This window comes from Macrotis lagotis, chromosome 2, assembly GCF_037893015.1.
Source record: "Macrotis lagotis isolate mMagLag1 chromosome 2, bilby.v1.9.chrom.fasta, whole genome shotgun sequence".
Taxonomy (NCBI): Eukaryota; Metazoa; Chordata; class Mammalia; order Peramelemorphia; family Peramelidae; genus Macrotis; species Macrotis lagotis.
This window is the reverse complement of record NC_133659.1, coordinates 152,973,404-152,988,452: the sequence shown is the minus strand read 5'-3', so window position 1 is coordinate 152,988,452 and position 15,049 is coordinate 152,973,404. Positions and strand designations below refer to the sequence as shown.

The 15,049-nt window shown below is 38.1% G+C and overlaps 1 protein-coding gene across 1 annotated transcript in view; it reads left to right on the top strand.

Annotated features, from left to right (window-relative positions):
• The first annotated feature begins 5,148 nt into the window (after positions 1–5,148).
• Positions 5,149–15,049, top strand: part of DISC1 (DISC1 scaffold protein) — a 534,778-nt gene continuing 524,877 nt past the window's right edge. Inside the window, 1 exon segment of the mRNA XM_074220919.1 lies at positions 5,149–5,248. Coding sequence (XP_074077020.1) covers positions 5,149–5,248 — 100 coding nt within the window.

Here is a 15,049-nt window from a genome sequence, read left to right as displayed (position 1 = left end):
AGGAGAGCAGATGGATTATCTTCAGGAAACTGGAAAGTTCTCTTAATGACCAAAAGCTTTTCCTTGAAACAAAGGCCTGCCTTTTAAAATACTAACATCCTTATAGTATTGTTGTATGACTGCAAGTGACAGTGTCCAAAGAAATGAGGGTGATACATGGGCAAGTGGGAGTAAGTTGCAACATACTACAAACAAATAATTATGATGAATAAATATATAAGATATTATTAGAGATGGATCACCAAATAATTGAGCTAGTATAGGGCAGGTATAAGTGGTAATTCATTTATAAATGTTTTTTGATTAACTGATTGTATTCTATTAGTAACTTTGTGATATCAAAAGAGTAGATTGACTAGGTAGATTCTCTTAAGAGGCACAATGGATAAAGCAGTGGTCTTAGATTCAGGTAGATCTGACCTGGTCTTTGTGATGCTGGCCAAGTCACTTAATCTCTATTTGCCTATATTTCCTCAGCTGTAGGGTGGGGATAATAACATCACCTACAACACAGATACGTTTTGAGGTTCAAATGAAGTAACAGCTGTAAAATGCTTAGCATTAGTGCCTGGAACAAGGTAGGGTCTTTGATATCTAAATGTTTCTTCCCATCTCACTTCTCCCCTCCCCCCTTGAGGCAGCTATGTGCTACAGTAGCTAGAATGTTGGTCCTGGAATTAGAAAGACTTGAGTTCAAATCCAGTCTCAGGTACTTACTACTTGTATGATCCTGGACAAATCACTTAACATTTTTTTCCCTTTACTTTCCTCAGTGGCAAAATAGAGACCATAATGGCACCAGTCTCCTAGGCTTGCTGTGAAGATCAAATGAGATGGTATTTGTGAAATTAAAAAAAACACTTTAACACCTGCTTGAAGATCAAGCATAGTTGGCATATGATAAACCTTTAATAAATATTTTTTTCATTCATTCCTTCATCCATTCATGGGTGCTCAGTGGTTATGCTTTTGAATGGGTATTGATCTACAAAGTGCTTCAGACCTGGAGTAGTTTTGGGGAGCCCATGACATATGATTCTTAACACAAAGAAGGTATCTAGGAAGAAACTGAGATAGATGACATGATTTACCTATAGTTATGGAGTTGGTAAATGGCAGAGGTGGGAGTAAAATCTGCCTTTGTTCATTCTCATTCCTCTTCAGAATGTATTCCAGATTTCTTCTACTATCCTATAGCCTCATCACATCCCAAATTTTCATCCCTGAAGCTTCCCTCTTGCCTTGGAATTCACTTATTGAAAGGTGTGCCGGTCAATCCTTTGGTCTCTCCCTCCTCTGATTGGATGACTCTTGTCAGAAGCTCTTTTTAAAGGAAGGCACCCAGGTTACTGATGTTTCCTCTTTCTCTCCCAGGACTTCCTCTACCATGCCTCCTACATGATGTATCTTTCTTTTCTCCAAATCCCTTTTCAGCTTCCTTTTATACATTGTCTTCTTTTGTTAGACTGTAAGCTCCTTGAGGGCACACATTGCCTTTCTATCTTCTTGTATTTATATTCCCAGAATTTACAGGGTTTAGCACATAGTATTTAATAAATGGTGTTGATTGACTGATATCACATCTAGTATTCCCACTCCATCAAATCTAATCCTAGAAAGGCAAATATATTTGTGTTGATAAGATCATTCAGATATCATTTGATGTTATATTCTATCAAGGTGATTGTTTTGATATTCTTCTCCATCCCTCTACAAATATATTTGGATGCTCCAGATATCATATCCTAAAAACTGTAGCCAGATAAATCTTTTAAAATCATGCCATGTTTCTAGACCATAGAGAATGTGACGTTTCTTTACATTAATAGAGTGCTAGTAGGCATCTAGCCACGGATGTTGATTTTGATAATGATTAATTTCCCTTTCTTGCTCAAAAATTTCTAATGGCTAATAGATATCTACAGGACAAAATTTTACTGGCATTCTGGACTTGGTCATCTGAATATTTCCTACCTTTCCAATCTGAACTAATATTATTCTTCCTTTTGGGACTCTGAAATCTAGCTGAATATAGGTATCCAGTGACATTGATCCTTATCTTAGCATGATGTTGTTAAGCCATTACCATTCTCCAACATGAGAAGTGGGATAAAATCCTTTCCCTTCTTTGTGAAGTCTTTCCTGTACATAATGAACTCTGTATCCCCTGAACTTTGTATACTTTTGAAATCCACGCCATTTATTTGCCATCTAATCACCTAATGCTTTGGTTTATTGTTTATTTTTTTCCCCATGTCTAAGATCCCATTAACCTTTTTTGACTGCCTTATGTTGAACTTGTAGTGGTCCAAAACAATTATCAAAAATTATGTAGCTAAGCCAGACTAAAATGTAATTGTAAAATACTTAAAAAATAAAAATACAACAAACCATAGATAATGTTACATTTTAAACCTAAGTCAATATGTAGTTGAGGAGGGCAGCTAACTGGCACAGTGGATAGAGCACTGGTTTTGGATTCAGGAGGATTTCAGGAGGATGGGAGTTCAGATCCACCTTCAGACACTTGACATTTACTATCTGTCTGACCTTAGGCAAGTCACTTAATCTGGACTTCCTCACATTCAGGGTCATGTCTAGTCATTCTGATTCATATCTGGTCACTGAATCCAAATGGCTCTGGAGAAGAAGTTGAGGCTGGTGACTTAGCACAGCACTCCCTCACTCAAATCCAAGTTAAGTGCTTGTCATGGAAGCATCTCCCAGATGTCATGATCTTCTTCAAGAACAAAGGACAAATATCATCAGATCCTTATGTATGATTTAATGTCTTCCATTTCCTTGTAAGTTGGACACCATTGTTCTAAAATCTTCAAATCCTTTTACATTTATGGAACCAATATTTTCCATTTTTCCCTTATATTCTATTTGATTGGATTCAGTTCATCTCTCTCTCTCTCTCTCTCTCTCTCTCTCTCTCTCTCTCTCTCCTTCTTTTTGGATTTTTGCTTTTTAGTCTTTCAACATATTAGTTGCTGTTTTCTTTGACACATCATTTGCAAATGTCACAAATATGTAAATTATGCTTTCTTCTATGTCACTGTTTAGAATATTGAATAGCACAAAGCCAGGGACAGATTCCCTAGGGGATTTTACTTGAGACCTCTCCTCCAAGGTGACACAGACATTCTCATCAGTACTTTTGGGAACTAATTTTGAATTCACCTAACTGCATTATCACATGGTCTATAACTTTATATGTCCCACTGTCCATACTCACATATTTGTTGAAGGAACAAATAAACAGCCCAAGAATGAGTATTCTGCTAATCTTGGATCTTAAGGAGAAGTAAATAAAAAAAAAACCTGGGGTAGTGATGGACCCACCACCATAGAAATAGGGAATTGATGAGAATTGTTGAGAATTCAGATGCCTGAATTTTGTTTAGGTGACTTTCATTATGAGACTGTTACTATTTTTATTTCCATTTCTTCCATTTTTCCTTCTCATCTTGGCATTGTTTTCTTCTCCCATTTATAACAGCACCCTCCTCTGAAAGAGAGTCCAAGTCTCCTTTCCTGGTTGAAATAACCCACTCAACTTTGGAGCTTCATCCTGGGGTTTGTTCCTTTTGTAAGTACAAACTCAACTAACTGAGGACATCTAGCAGGCTCAAATTTATTGAAACCATTGGAATGTTTTTGCCATTTCTTTGAGAATAGTGATCAAATCACTACTGTCACTGTTTTTAAAAATATATTTTTATTTATTTCAATTCATATTCCCCAATTTCCTTAAATCTTTTAGCATTGATTTTTAAAAATTTTGAGTTCCAATTGTCTCCTTTCCTCTACTTCTTCCGTTACCCCTGAGAAAGATTAAACATGTTAAATCATGCAAATCATATTTCCATGTTAACCATGTTGCAAAAGAAAATACACATAGAGAAAAATAAATACTTCAGAAAAAAATGCTTCAGTCTGCATTTAGAGTCTATCAGTTCTACCTCAAGGTGGAGAGAAGGAACTTCTTAGAAAAAAACTCCCTTCTCTGTCTATGATTTCTTTATATATGTTACTCATCACTATTATAAAGTAAGTTCTCTGAGGGCAGAAACAGTCTTACTTTTGTATTTGAATCACCAGTACTTAGTATCCAAGGATGGGGACTAGACCTGTACCAGGTGAGGAAGGTAGGGAAAGTTCCTCTTACCAATGCAAGTTAGGACCTCTTCTGCAACTTACTGTCTCTAGAAAATTGCCTAAAGTACTGAGAGGTTGTGACTTGCCCAGGGTCATCCAACTGGCATGTGTCAAGTCTGAACTTGAATTCTTCTTCCTGGTTTCTGGTCCAGGAATGCAACCTTGTTCATTCCAGTCAACTCATTTAGGGGGTTTCTTGGCAAAGATACAGGAGTGAATTTACAGATGAGGAAAGAGAGGCAACAAGGTTATCTGACTTGTCCCAGGGCAAACAGCTAATAAAGTATCTGAGGCTGGATTTGAATTCATTAGGAGGAGTCTTCCCGACTCCAGGCCCTTTGTCACTGACAAATGGAAGGTGCTTAATATAAAGTTTTTCCATTCAATTAGTCATTCTTTATCCCGAAATTTCCTCCCTCACTAGGCTATCGCACACACCTATATTTTCACTCTTCCCAAATTTGGAAGGAGATGGAGTCCCCTTTATATTCCTTCATCCTTAAATTCTATGTCATAGTTCTCTTATCCAGGCTCTTCTCTTCTTAGGTTCAGAGCAGAGCTTGAGCTAAAGGAAAAACCAAACTTTTGGAAGTGCCTAAGGAAAGCCTCTGGCCCTGCTTACTGAAGTTGGGGAAGGCAGGAGAGGGGCCGGCGGCTGGCTGGAGAGCTCTGCAGTTTCAGGGAAATCGTGGTCCTGGGATAAGAAGGAAGAAGTCTCCTTGCTGCCCACCATCCCCTTCTCCCCCCCACTTCCCTGCCAGCTCTGGTTTCATGCTTCTCTGGCTGAAGGGCCAGGCCCGGGTGTCCCTCGGGGAGTAGACTGCAGCCCGAGCTCAGGAGAAACGAAGGGAGAAGAGAAGAGGAGGAGGAGGAGGAGCCCGGCGGGGCTGGAGGCCCCCTCCCCGCCCCCGCCTTCCCCATCCCCGAGCTCTGGGGGAGTGGAGAGGAAACAGCGGGGGGTAGCGGAGCTCGGAGGGAGGATCGATGCCGGGCAGGGGGCAGCGGGGTGCTCCGACGGCCTGGGGCGAGCCCCCCGAGCAACTGAGGGGCAGCGACAGAGGCAGCTGCGGGGGCCACAGCCCTGGTAAGAGACTTCCACAGCCCCCTAGAGCGGGGTCCCTCCAGCTTCTCCCGCCCCTCTCCCCTCCCCTGGACGGACGAGGCGGGGGTGGGGGTTGTCGGGGCAGAGACTTCCAGCACCCCTCTTCTGAGAGGGGTTCAAGCGGAGCGGAGACCTGAAACCGCCTGGTAGGTTTGGGGGCCGGTTTGGAGCAAGAGTTGACATTCAGGAAGTCGTCAAAATGAACTCAAATCGCCCCATTACAGTGGGGAGACACTGAGGCACAGTGCGAGTGAGGGTCGTGCCCAGGGACAAATAGAGTCAAAACTGATGGTGCCCTCCAGGTCTTTCGTTCTCCTCCCGCTCTCCAGGTCGGCCCTTCCCCTCCTAGTACGGGTTTATTTATTGATTGGTTTTGAGAACAAGAGAAGGAGGGAACAGTCTGTCTGGGCTCTGGTAGGCTGTTTTGTAAATCAGCGTGGTTGGGGATCCGGGCTGGACCGAGTCCTGCCCACAAGACTCCCAGTCCTGGGACGGGGGGGCGGGTTTCCAGTCAACCCGGGACCTGGTTTTGGGTTTGTTTTCATCTAGATCAATTGCAGGAAACTGACGGGACAAGAGCCCTCCTCTGTGCATTGACCCCCCAACTTCCCGGTGTCAGCAGCCCCTGTTGTAGGGGGCAGGGCACTCTGGACCGGAGAGTAGGGGGTACTAGGGAAGGAGGGAGGAGCTCCCCCGACTTCTGTGGGATCACAAGAACAGTTCTTAACCATCCTTCGATTTCTGAGGCCGCATTTCCTGAAGTCAAGGGTCGGAAAATGAGGAGATTGGGAGAGGGAAGGCTAGAAAGCATGATGAGAAGATAGACAGAATATAGCCCCGGCACCCACCCTTGGCCGGAGCAACGCAAACACTTTAACGCGGGGCCACGTCTGCTTTAACAACACTGCCCACCTCTTGTCCGGGTTCACCGCAGGAGTCCCCGACATGTGGTTAACACAGATGGTGGTGCTACAGTAAAGTAGCCTATTGCTTCTGAAGAATTCATTTAGCTCATTTCAGTTTCGTCTGAAAGTGTCGTCTGCAAAGGAATTCAAAGCTTTCAGATGATGGGCAAATGGTTTACCCTACAGCAAATTCCATCTTTGACTCTGACTGTTGTGATGTCTGGGACACTCCCACTTCTCACCTCTGACTTCTCTGGTTTCTTTGAAGACATTTTTTTTTGCAAGAAGCCTTTTCTAGTCCTTCTTAATCCTAATGAAACTATTACCGATTTATCCTCTTGTTTGCACACTATTGAATGCATGTTGTCTCACTCGTTAGATTATGAGTCTCTTTAAGGCAGGAACCAATTTTTACCTTTCTTTAGTGCCTGTCACATGCTAGGAGTTAATAAATACTAGGTGACTGACATGAAATAATAAATAATGCAAGACCAGTTCAATTTACTGAAAAGCCTAGATGGTAAAAATAGTGGAAAAAACAATCATTTTAAGCCTTGCAAAGCACTTTACACACATTTTCTCATTTGATCCTTATAGCAATCCTATGAGGGTGGAACCATAAGTATTCTCATTTTATAGTGAGGATCCTGAGATTCAGAGATGTTAAGTGACTTGTTAGGATTTGAATTCAGAACAACTCACACGGCTAGTTATGCTTCTAAATTAAGGGCTACCTAAAGCTTAAGCATCTAAGGCAACTAGGGAACTTAGTCTTAATAATTACTATGGATCATACAAGGAAATGGCAGAAACTATAACATATTGTAGAAGGCTGTGAAAATCTAGCACTTAGTGAATATTTAGAAACTGATAGGGCAGAAAGGCATTACAGATATGACTGTGCTTGTCGCAGAGAGGAAATGATAGTTCCTGGTTTGTTTTGAAGAAGCAATTCTCAACAGAACAATTTAGAAATGAAAGAAGCAAATTGCAATCTTTCAGGTTGTTTCCTCCCCATTTTGCTTGAGATGATTTTGTTGCCTTTTTTTGTTTGAAATATCAATGACATTTTAGTTATTCATTCCAGAATTTTATTTTATGACTTTTTGGTCAAAAACTTGCAAGGTAGAAGCTAGGTACAATGTGATCTTTAAAAAAAGATCAAACAGAACAAAATTAGAATTTCTGAATGTAAAAATAGCCACCAATTCAGAGTTGCTTTCATGAAAGGAAGCATCAGACCATTATTTTTGTTATGATTATAATCAGCTAGTTTGTATTCTGTTTTCCTAAACAAAACTATGTGAGGGCCCTTTCCAGAGCCATGATCCCAAAAGTGGACTCGGCTGACCTACAGTTAGTATGGCAATGTGAAAACTGCTAGATTTAGAGTCAGAGGAACTAAGTCACTAGCTTTGTGATTTGGGCTAAGTCATCTAAACTCTCTGAACCTCAGGTTCCTCATTTGCAACATGAGGGAGTTGGACTTGATCTCTTAAATTCTCTTCTATTTCTAAATCTATGATCAGTGGCCCTTCCCCTCTTTCTCCTCCCCTCCCCACCACACTGCCCCTTTCCCCCTCAAATATAGAGAGTAAAGAATGCTTGAGTGGTAGCCCAAGTAGTATATATTGCCTTGACAGAAATGACAGAGTGACTGTGGTCCATCTCTATCTCAGGTGATAATTATAATTCTCTTCATATTGGTGTTATTACTAGTTACACAAATTAATGTAAAAAAGAACTAGTTTTCTAGTTAATATTGAGACCGGATCAATTATGGAGCATCTCCTTAAAATGAGTGTGAAAAAATGTGACATTTAGACATTTACTAGGTATGTGACCCAGGGCAATTCACTTAACCCTGACTGCCTCAGTTCCCTCATCTTTAAAATGAGCTGGAGCAGGATATGGCAAATCACTCCAGTATCTTTGCCTATAAAAACTTTAAATGGGGGTTATAAAGGGTTAGACACAAATCAGATGAATGATCAATGGCAACAACAAAAGAAATGTGAAGTTTTCACATGATGCCAAAACATTTATCCTGTTATTACTATGCTCTGTATACATGTTATGTATACACTATGTAAACATATATTCTATGTTAAAGCAAACCCTCAATAATTTGGAATAATAAGTAAAGGCACGTTGGTTTTAGTGAAAATTTGAGTTGAGACTTTTTTTATTAATAGGTTCAGTATCTAATGACTTTGTATTAGCTACCTTTTCTGTACTTCAATTTATTTATTTGTCAAATTAATACAATCTAGGTGCATTGGGCTGTAACTAGGACTGAGACCCTAGGTTTGTCCCAGGGTACTAAATTGAAGGTTGGTGTTTTTTTTTTCCTCCTTTTGACTTTTCTATCTGTGTATCAGACCTGGCAGTCTCCTGAAGGATTGTAGCCCATGTACATCTGGTCCCAGAGGTAGGGCTCCTTGCTAAGGTACCCCTCTCTTGGGAATTGCCTCTTCTCAATAAACCCCTGTGAGGGCTCAAATGCTTTTCTCCAGGGAACTGACTATTCCATCTCTTTAATGAATACATTTGCAGTCAGACTATCCTCTATCCAAGTGGTGTCAAACTCAAATAGAAACAGATCCCAGTGGGCTGCACATTGACTAAGAAAACCACAAATTAGCATGATTTATGTTGTATTATATTTTTATTTACTGTTAAACATTTATACTTTATTCTGATTTGGGTCACAGGAGTTTTGCAGGCTGCCTGTTGCCCCTTGAGTTTGACACCTCTGATTTAGTCCACTTCCACCACCATGCTCTCTTACCAGATAAAATAATTCCTGTTATAGTTCTATACCTGTATTCCAGAGTCACAACATTATTGTGAGGAAAGAACCTTGTAAATCTTAAAGTGCTATAAATTTGAGATCTAATTATTACTATTAGCCATTACTGGGTCAGAATCTCTTGGTAATGTAAATCTTTCTTTCCTTTCTTCTTTATATTTCTTTCTTCTTTGATCTCTCTCTCTCTCTCTCTCTCTCTCTCTCTCTCTCTCTCTCTCACTCTCTCTCTTTCTCTCTCCCCATTCCTCCTCTCCTTCCCTCTCTTCCTTCCTTCTTTCCTTCCTCCCTCCCTCCCCTCCTTCTTCTCTCCCTTCCTTCTTCCTTCCTTTTTCCTTCCTTCCTTCCTTCCTTCCTTCCTTCCTTCCTTCCTTCCTTCCTTCCTTCCTTCCTTCCTTCCTTCCTCCTTTCTTCCATTCTATTTCTCAGATTAAGTATTTTTAAAACAATGATGGGGATGTAGCATATCTGAATTCAATAAGACATTTGGTCATTTTTTTAAAAACATGTAAGTGCTTACTATAATGCCTGTAGTAATCATTTAATATTTACTTTCTCCTTTATTCATCCTTATGGCTAAGGGTGGAGAGATGTGTGTTACAGCAGTGATGTCAAACTCAAATGAAAATTGAGTCCATAGATACATATTGACTTAGAAAACCATTTACAAATGGTAAGGTCTCTTACCTCTCCCCCTTCCAATCCATATATATATATATATATATCTGTATATATATATATATTAACCTTCTAGGTGTGTATGCACACACACACACACACACACACACACACACACATATATATATATATACATGTTTGTATTGTTATTTGTTTTGTTAAGCATTTCCCAATTATATTTTAACCTGGTTCTTTTTGCTTTATTTGGTCAGAAGTTTAGCTGTGACTGCTGTCCTTAAGTTTGACACCCTGGAATAGAGTCTGATCCACTTGAGAATTTGTAACTAATATGATCTCATTTGGCTACATTAATAGAAACCAGGTGTACACAAAAATAGTAGTGATAGGGCTACAGTACCAGATCTGCCCAAACTAAATCTTGATTTTTATATTCAGTTTGGTCACTACATATTATTTTATTTTATTTTATTTTGCAAGGCAATGGGGTTAAGTGGCTTGCCCAAGGCCACACAGCTAGGTAATTATTAAGTGTCTGTGGTCAGATTTGAACTCAGGTACTCAGGGCCTGTGCTCTATCCACTGCGCCACCTAGCTGCCCCTGGTCACCACATTTTAGGAAGGATGCTGACATATTGAAACATATCCAGAGGACAGGAAAAAACAATGAGTCAATCAGCACTCCTTAAGTGCCTGTTATGTGCCAGATAGTGCACAGGGTATTAGAGACTAATTCAAAAGTCCCTATTCTTAAGGATTTTATATTCTACTAATAGGGGAGGTAGTAAGGAGACTGAAACTTACTGTTGTAAAATCAATTGAAAAGAAGGAGACTTTGGAATGCAGTATGGTTCTTCCTTTATAAAATTAATTTAATTAACTTTTGGTTCCAAATTTTCTTGTTTCCTACCTTTCCCTCTCCGCATCCATTAAGAAGGCAAGAACAAACAAAACCGGTGACAGATATGTTTAGTCAAGCAAACCAAGTTCCTTCCTTAGCCATGCCCAAAAAATATGCTTCAATTTGTTCTCTGGGTTCATGACCTTTCTTTCTAGTAGGAGATATTATGCTTTATCATAAATCCTCTGGAATTGTGATTGGTTATCGTATTGATAAGTTTCTAAGTCTTTCAAAATTGTTTGTAATATTGTTATTATTATTATTATATGAATTGCTGTCGATTTTACTCACTTCATTTTGTTTCATTTCACATAAATCTTGCCAAATTTTTCTATAATCATCCTTTTATCTATGCTTAATAGCACAATAGTATCCCATTAGAGACAAATGCCATAACTTGTTGAATTATTTGCCAGTTGATAGACACTATCTTAATTTCTAGCTCTTTGCTACTACAAAAAGAGCTGCTATAAGTATTTTTGGACATAGGTTCTTGTATACCATTGGGTTGAACTAGATGATTTCCAAGGTCCCTTCTGATTCTGAGATTAGTTATTGAGAGAATAATCAAATCATAGAACTTGGAGCAGACAGAGATATTAAGAGATCAACTGGTCTACCTCCTCACTATCAGACACTGGCAATTATTATTATTATTCCCATTTTTCAGATGAGGTGACTAAAGTTACTAGAACTAAAGTAATTTCTTTAAATTCACAGAGCTCATTAGTGGAATGGAGGGAAGAGAACTCAAGTCTCCTGACTCCTAGCCAGTGCTCAAATGAAAAAGAACAAGTGGATTTGGAATCAGAGAAGTTGGGTATAAATATCAGCTCTGCTACTGTAAGGACAAGTGAAGGTTTAATATTTAACAATTGTATTATAGCATGGTTTTAGGGAGTAGTCTTCCACAATTCCTTAGCTCCCAAGAACAGGTGCACACAATAAATAATTAAAACAGAACCGTAAGAGATTTGTTCTGCCAGTATTAAGCCAATGTTATTGATATACCTAGGTCATGACAAACTGACCAAAGAAGAAATAATGGGATTGTAGTTCTGAGAAAAAAATAGTTGTGTTGAAATAAGCTTTAAAAAATAGTTTGAAATAAACTCTGATAGTTTTAAATATTATAATATTTACACAAACATTTAAATGATTAATTTTAATAAAGGATAGTAAATAATTTAAACTATTAATATTGAACACTAACTCATTAATTAAAACTTCAAATATTAATATTCAAATAAAAGTTATATATTATAATATATAATGTACATTATGTATGAATTGTTCTGGGTATTCATAAAAGTTATTGGTCTTTTCTCTATATGAAAAGAGTGTTGTGGATTTCTCTTGTAATCTCTTTTTCAGACTACTTATCTGCATGCACATATTCTGGAGATTTCTATTTTCTTTTTCTCAATAAGCTCTCTATTATTTCAAGGAGTGTCTCCACATAGATTCATTTCAACCTCATGTTACTCATTACCTATGTGACCTTGAGCAAGGCAATCAATTTACTTTTTTTTTTTTTGTTCTCAGTTTTTAAGACCATTAAATGAGGAGGTCAACTAACTGTTCTCTGAGGTCCCTTCCAGCTCTAATTTTATAATCGCAGCTTTCCTTTGCAATAAATAACCTGAACTAGTTTCTGCCACCTGGCAAATGATGGCTTATTTGGTGGAATAATAGCATCAAAGGCAGTTGCAAGAGACCTTAGAGTTCACCCAGTTCAGCCTTTGACCCAGTTTCCTCTCCTGGAAAAACTTTTAAATATTATTTCATTCTTGCTGCACTAGAAATTTATCCATGATCTTGTTGTAGCTGTGTTTCTCACCATGGTTTAAATCAGATGAAGTCTAGAATTGTAGAGTTAGCTCAAATCTTCTTGGTTTAGAAAACTTATTAGGTCACCTTTTACTTGTAACAAAGTTATGAAGTCGATCAAGTTTCTTATTCACCCCGTATTTTGTTTTCATATTTTCATCAAAAACTCAAGTATCCTCTTTTCTGGTGCTCTGATTACTCAGATGACTCCAAAAGATTCCTGAAAATATCCTATGTTCTAGTTGTTTCACTACCTCTTCCTTTCCCTCTCTCCACCCCCATCAAAATAGTTATCCTTTGTCTGATTTCATTAGGAGTTGGTGAGTGTTGCTTAGTTAACCAGATTGACTATTTATCCATCCGTGGATTCTGCTGGCTACTAGCCTAATCTCAATCTACAAAGAAGATCAAGCACCAGACAGTCCCATGCTCAACTCAGCAGATATGTGTTCTATTCAACTAAAGAGGGCTCTTTGTGGGGGGGGAGTACTAAACTCTCTAATGGACCTAAGCTCTCTAAGGTTCTTAGGGGTTTAACAACCTCTATTCCTTAGCTTCTTGCATTTTTGCAGAGATAGTGTTTGTATCACTAGTCTAGATTTTGGACTATATGACTGAAACTAGGAAAATCCTCCCTTATTGTCTTATATTGCATTTCAGTGTGCCCCAATAATATGGCATGGCATAATAAGGCAGTTTGATGGTTAAGTGGATAGATTGCTAGGCCTGAAGTCAGGAAGTTCATATGGCCTCAGACAATTACCAGCTATGTGACACTGGACAAGTCACTTAACCCCTGCTTTAATCCACTGGAGAAGGAAATGGTGAATCATAGTCCACGGGGTCATGAAGAGTTGGACATGACTGAACAACATCAACAACAATAACAAATGATGAAACTGATTGTACAAGCACAATTAGCTCTAATTTTACCTCATCAACAAAAAGTATTATCACCAAATACATATGAATCTATATGTATATTTATGCATATATATGTATTTATATATGTATATGCATAAAACCCATTATGCCAAACATTTCCAAACTAAGAATTAGAGAAACAAAGTTCAGCTGCTGACTAAAATATTTCGATCAAAAACCTCCCCATTGCAGGAACGAGGCAGTGTCTCCCATCTGCTTTTCCAATCATGGCCCTAAGGTTTCTGATCAGTGGGACCTGTGATGCTTATTTATCTTCCCACAACATTTTCTATTCTTATTTCTTGTCACTGGCTAGGTCCTATGATATGGCTTTCCAATTAAATCTCACTGATAAAGTGAATGGTCTGGATGATTTTCTAGGACCCTTCCAAATTGAAATTTAGGTATACATGACTGTGATCAAGTTGATATTTCACTGGTCTGAGTATTTCCTTTAATGATACAAACACTCTTCATGACCCTTGTTCAAATAATGAACCCTCCATACAGGATCCATTGAGCACCCTAGAGACCTCCCTATTCTTTTTGTATTTCCTTTTATAAGTGCCACTTTGATTTTCTATTTATTGTCTTTTATTGCTTCAAGCTCTTTTCCTAAAGTTTGTCTTTCATTTCCTCTATCCTTCTGGTAATATATGCCTTCTATGGTGATTCTTATTCATCTTCTTGAATATATCATTGTTGCTAATGTAGAGCAGTGTATTTAGGATACATGTTATATTTGGGTACTTTTCCTCTTTCATCCCCTTTATTTTCTCATCATATATGGTTATACTAATCTTTTTTCACATTAGTGTACATTTTATTTAAGAGAATTTAAAGTGTTTTGGGAGTCAAAGGAACTTTTAGAGAATCTTGTGATCAAAAGAAAATCCTTTCATTTGAACCTCATGAAGTATATCTTCTATATCCCTAGTGTATACTTTTGACAAACATGTATTTCTCTATTTAACAGCTCATCTATTGTCAAAATAACTTGCTGGATGAATAAAATAATGTGTAAAGACATCTATCATAGATATTTATGCAATTTTGGGTATTTGCATGGGATAAGCCTTGTCTTAATAGAGACTTCAAGGCTACATTTTGCTGTCCTGAGTCTTAAATGTATTCTTAAAATCAGTAAAGTAAGATTTTAGTTTCTCTATAATTCTTTTTTTCCTGAAAACTACCTATGCATGTAATTGGAAAAAAAAAACTATTAACTCAAAAAATGAAGAATGAACAACCTAATGTAGGCCTTCAAATCTCTTTCCTGGACTATTATAACAGCTTTCCAATTGCTATCCCTCCCTCAAGTGTCTACCCTCCATTCATTTTCCAAAGTGACTTTCCTAAAGACAAGATTCTTCTGACATGTAAACATTCTCCTCCTCGTATAATCTCCATTTCTTTCCTTTAAACTCTTGTATCAAATATGATAACCTCTGACTGTTAAATCCTCTTACAATATGTTGTCTTCATTGCTTCCCAGGCCTTTTGTTTTCTTGTCTGTCATAAACTACAAACTAGCTACATTGATCTATGGGATATTCTTCTAAGGGCAATCCATTTCTTGTTCTTATTCTCTTTATAGTGGCTGTCATTTATCCTTTATATTCAAAGAAGACATTAATATCATGATGTTGGGTTCAAGATACAGTATATTTGACTATAGTGATTAGTTCAATATGAACTTAGAAGACTTTACTATAGGTCAGGAACAAATATTAAAAATATATTAAAATTTTAGACTTGTACATTTCATATTTCCTTTC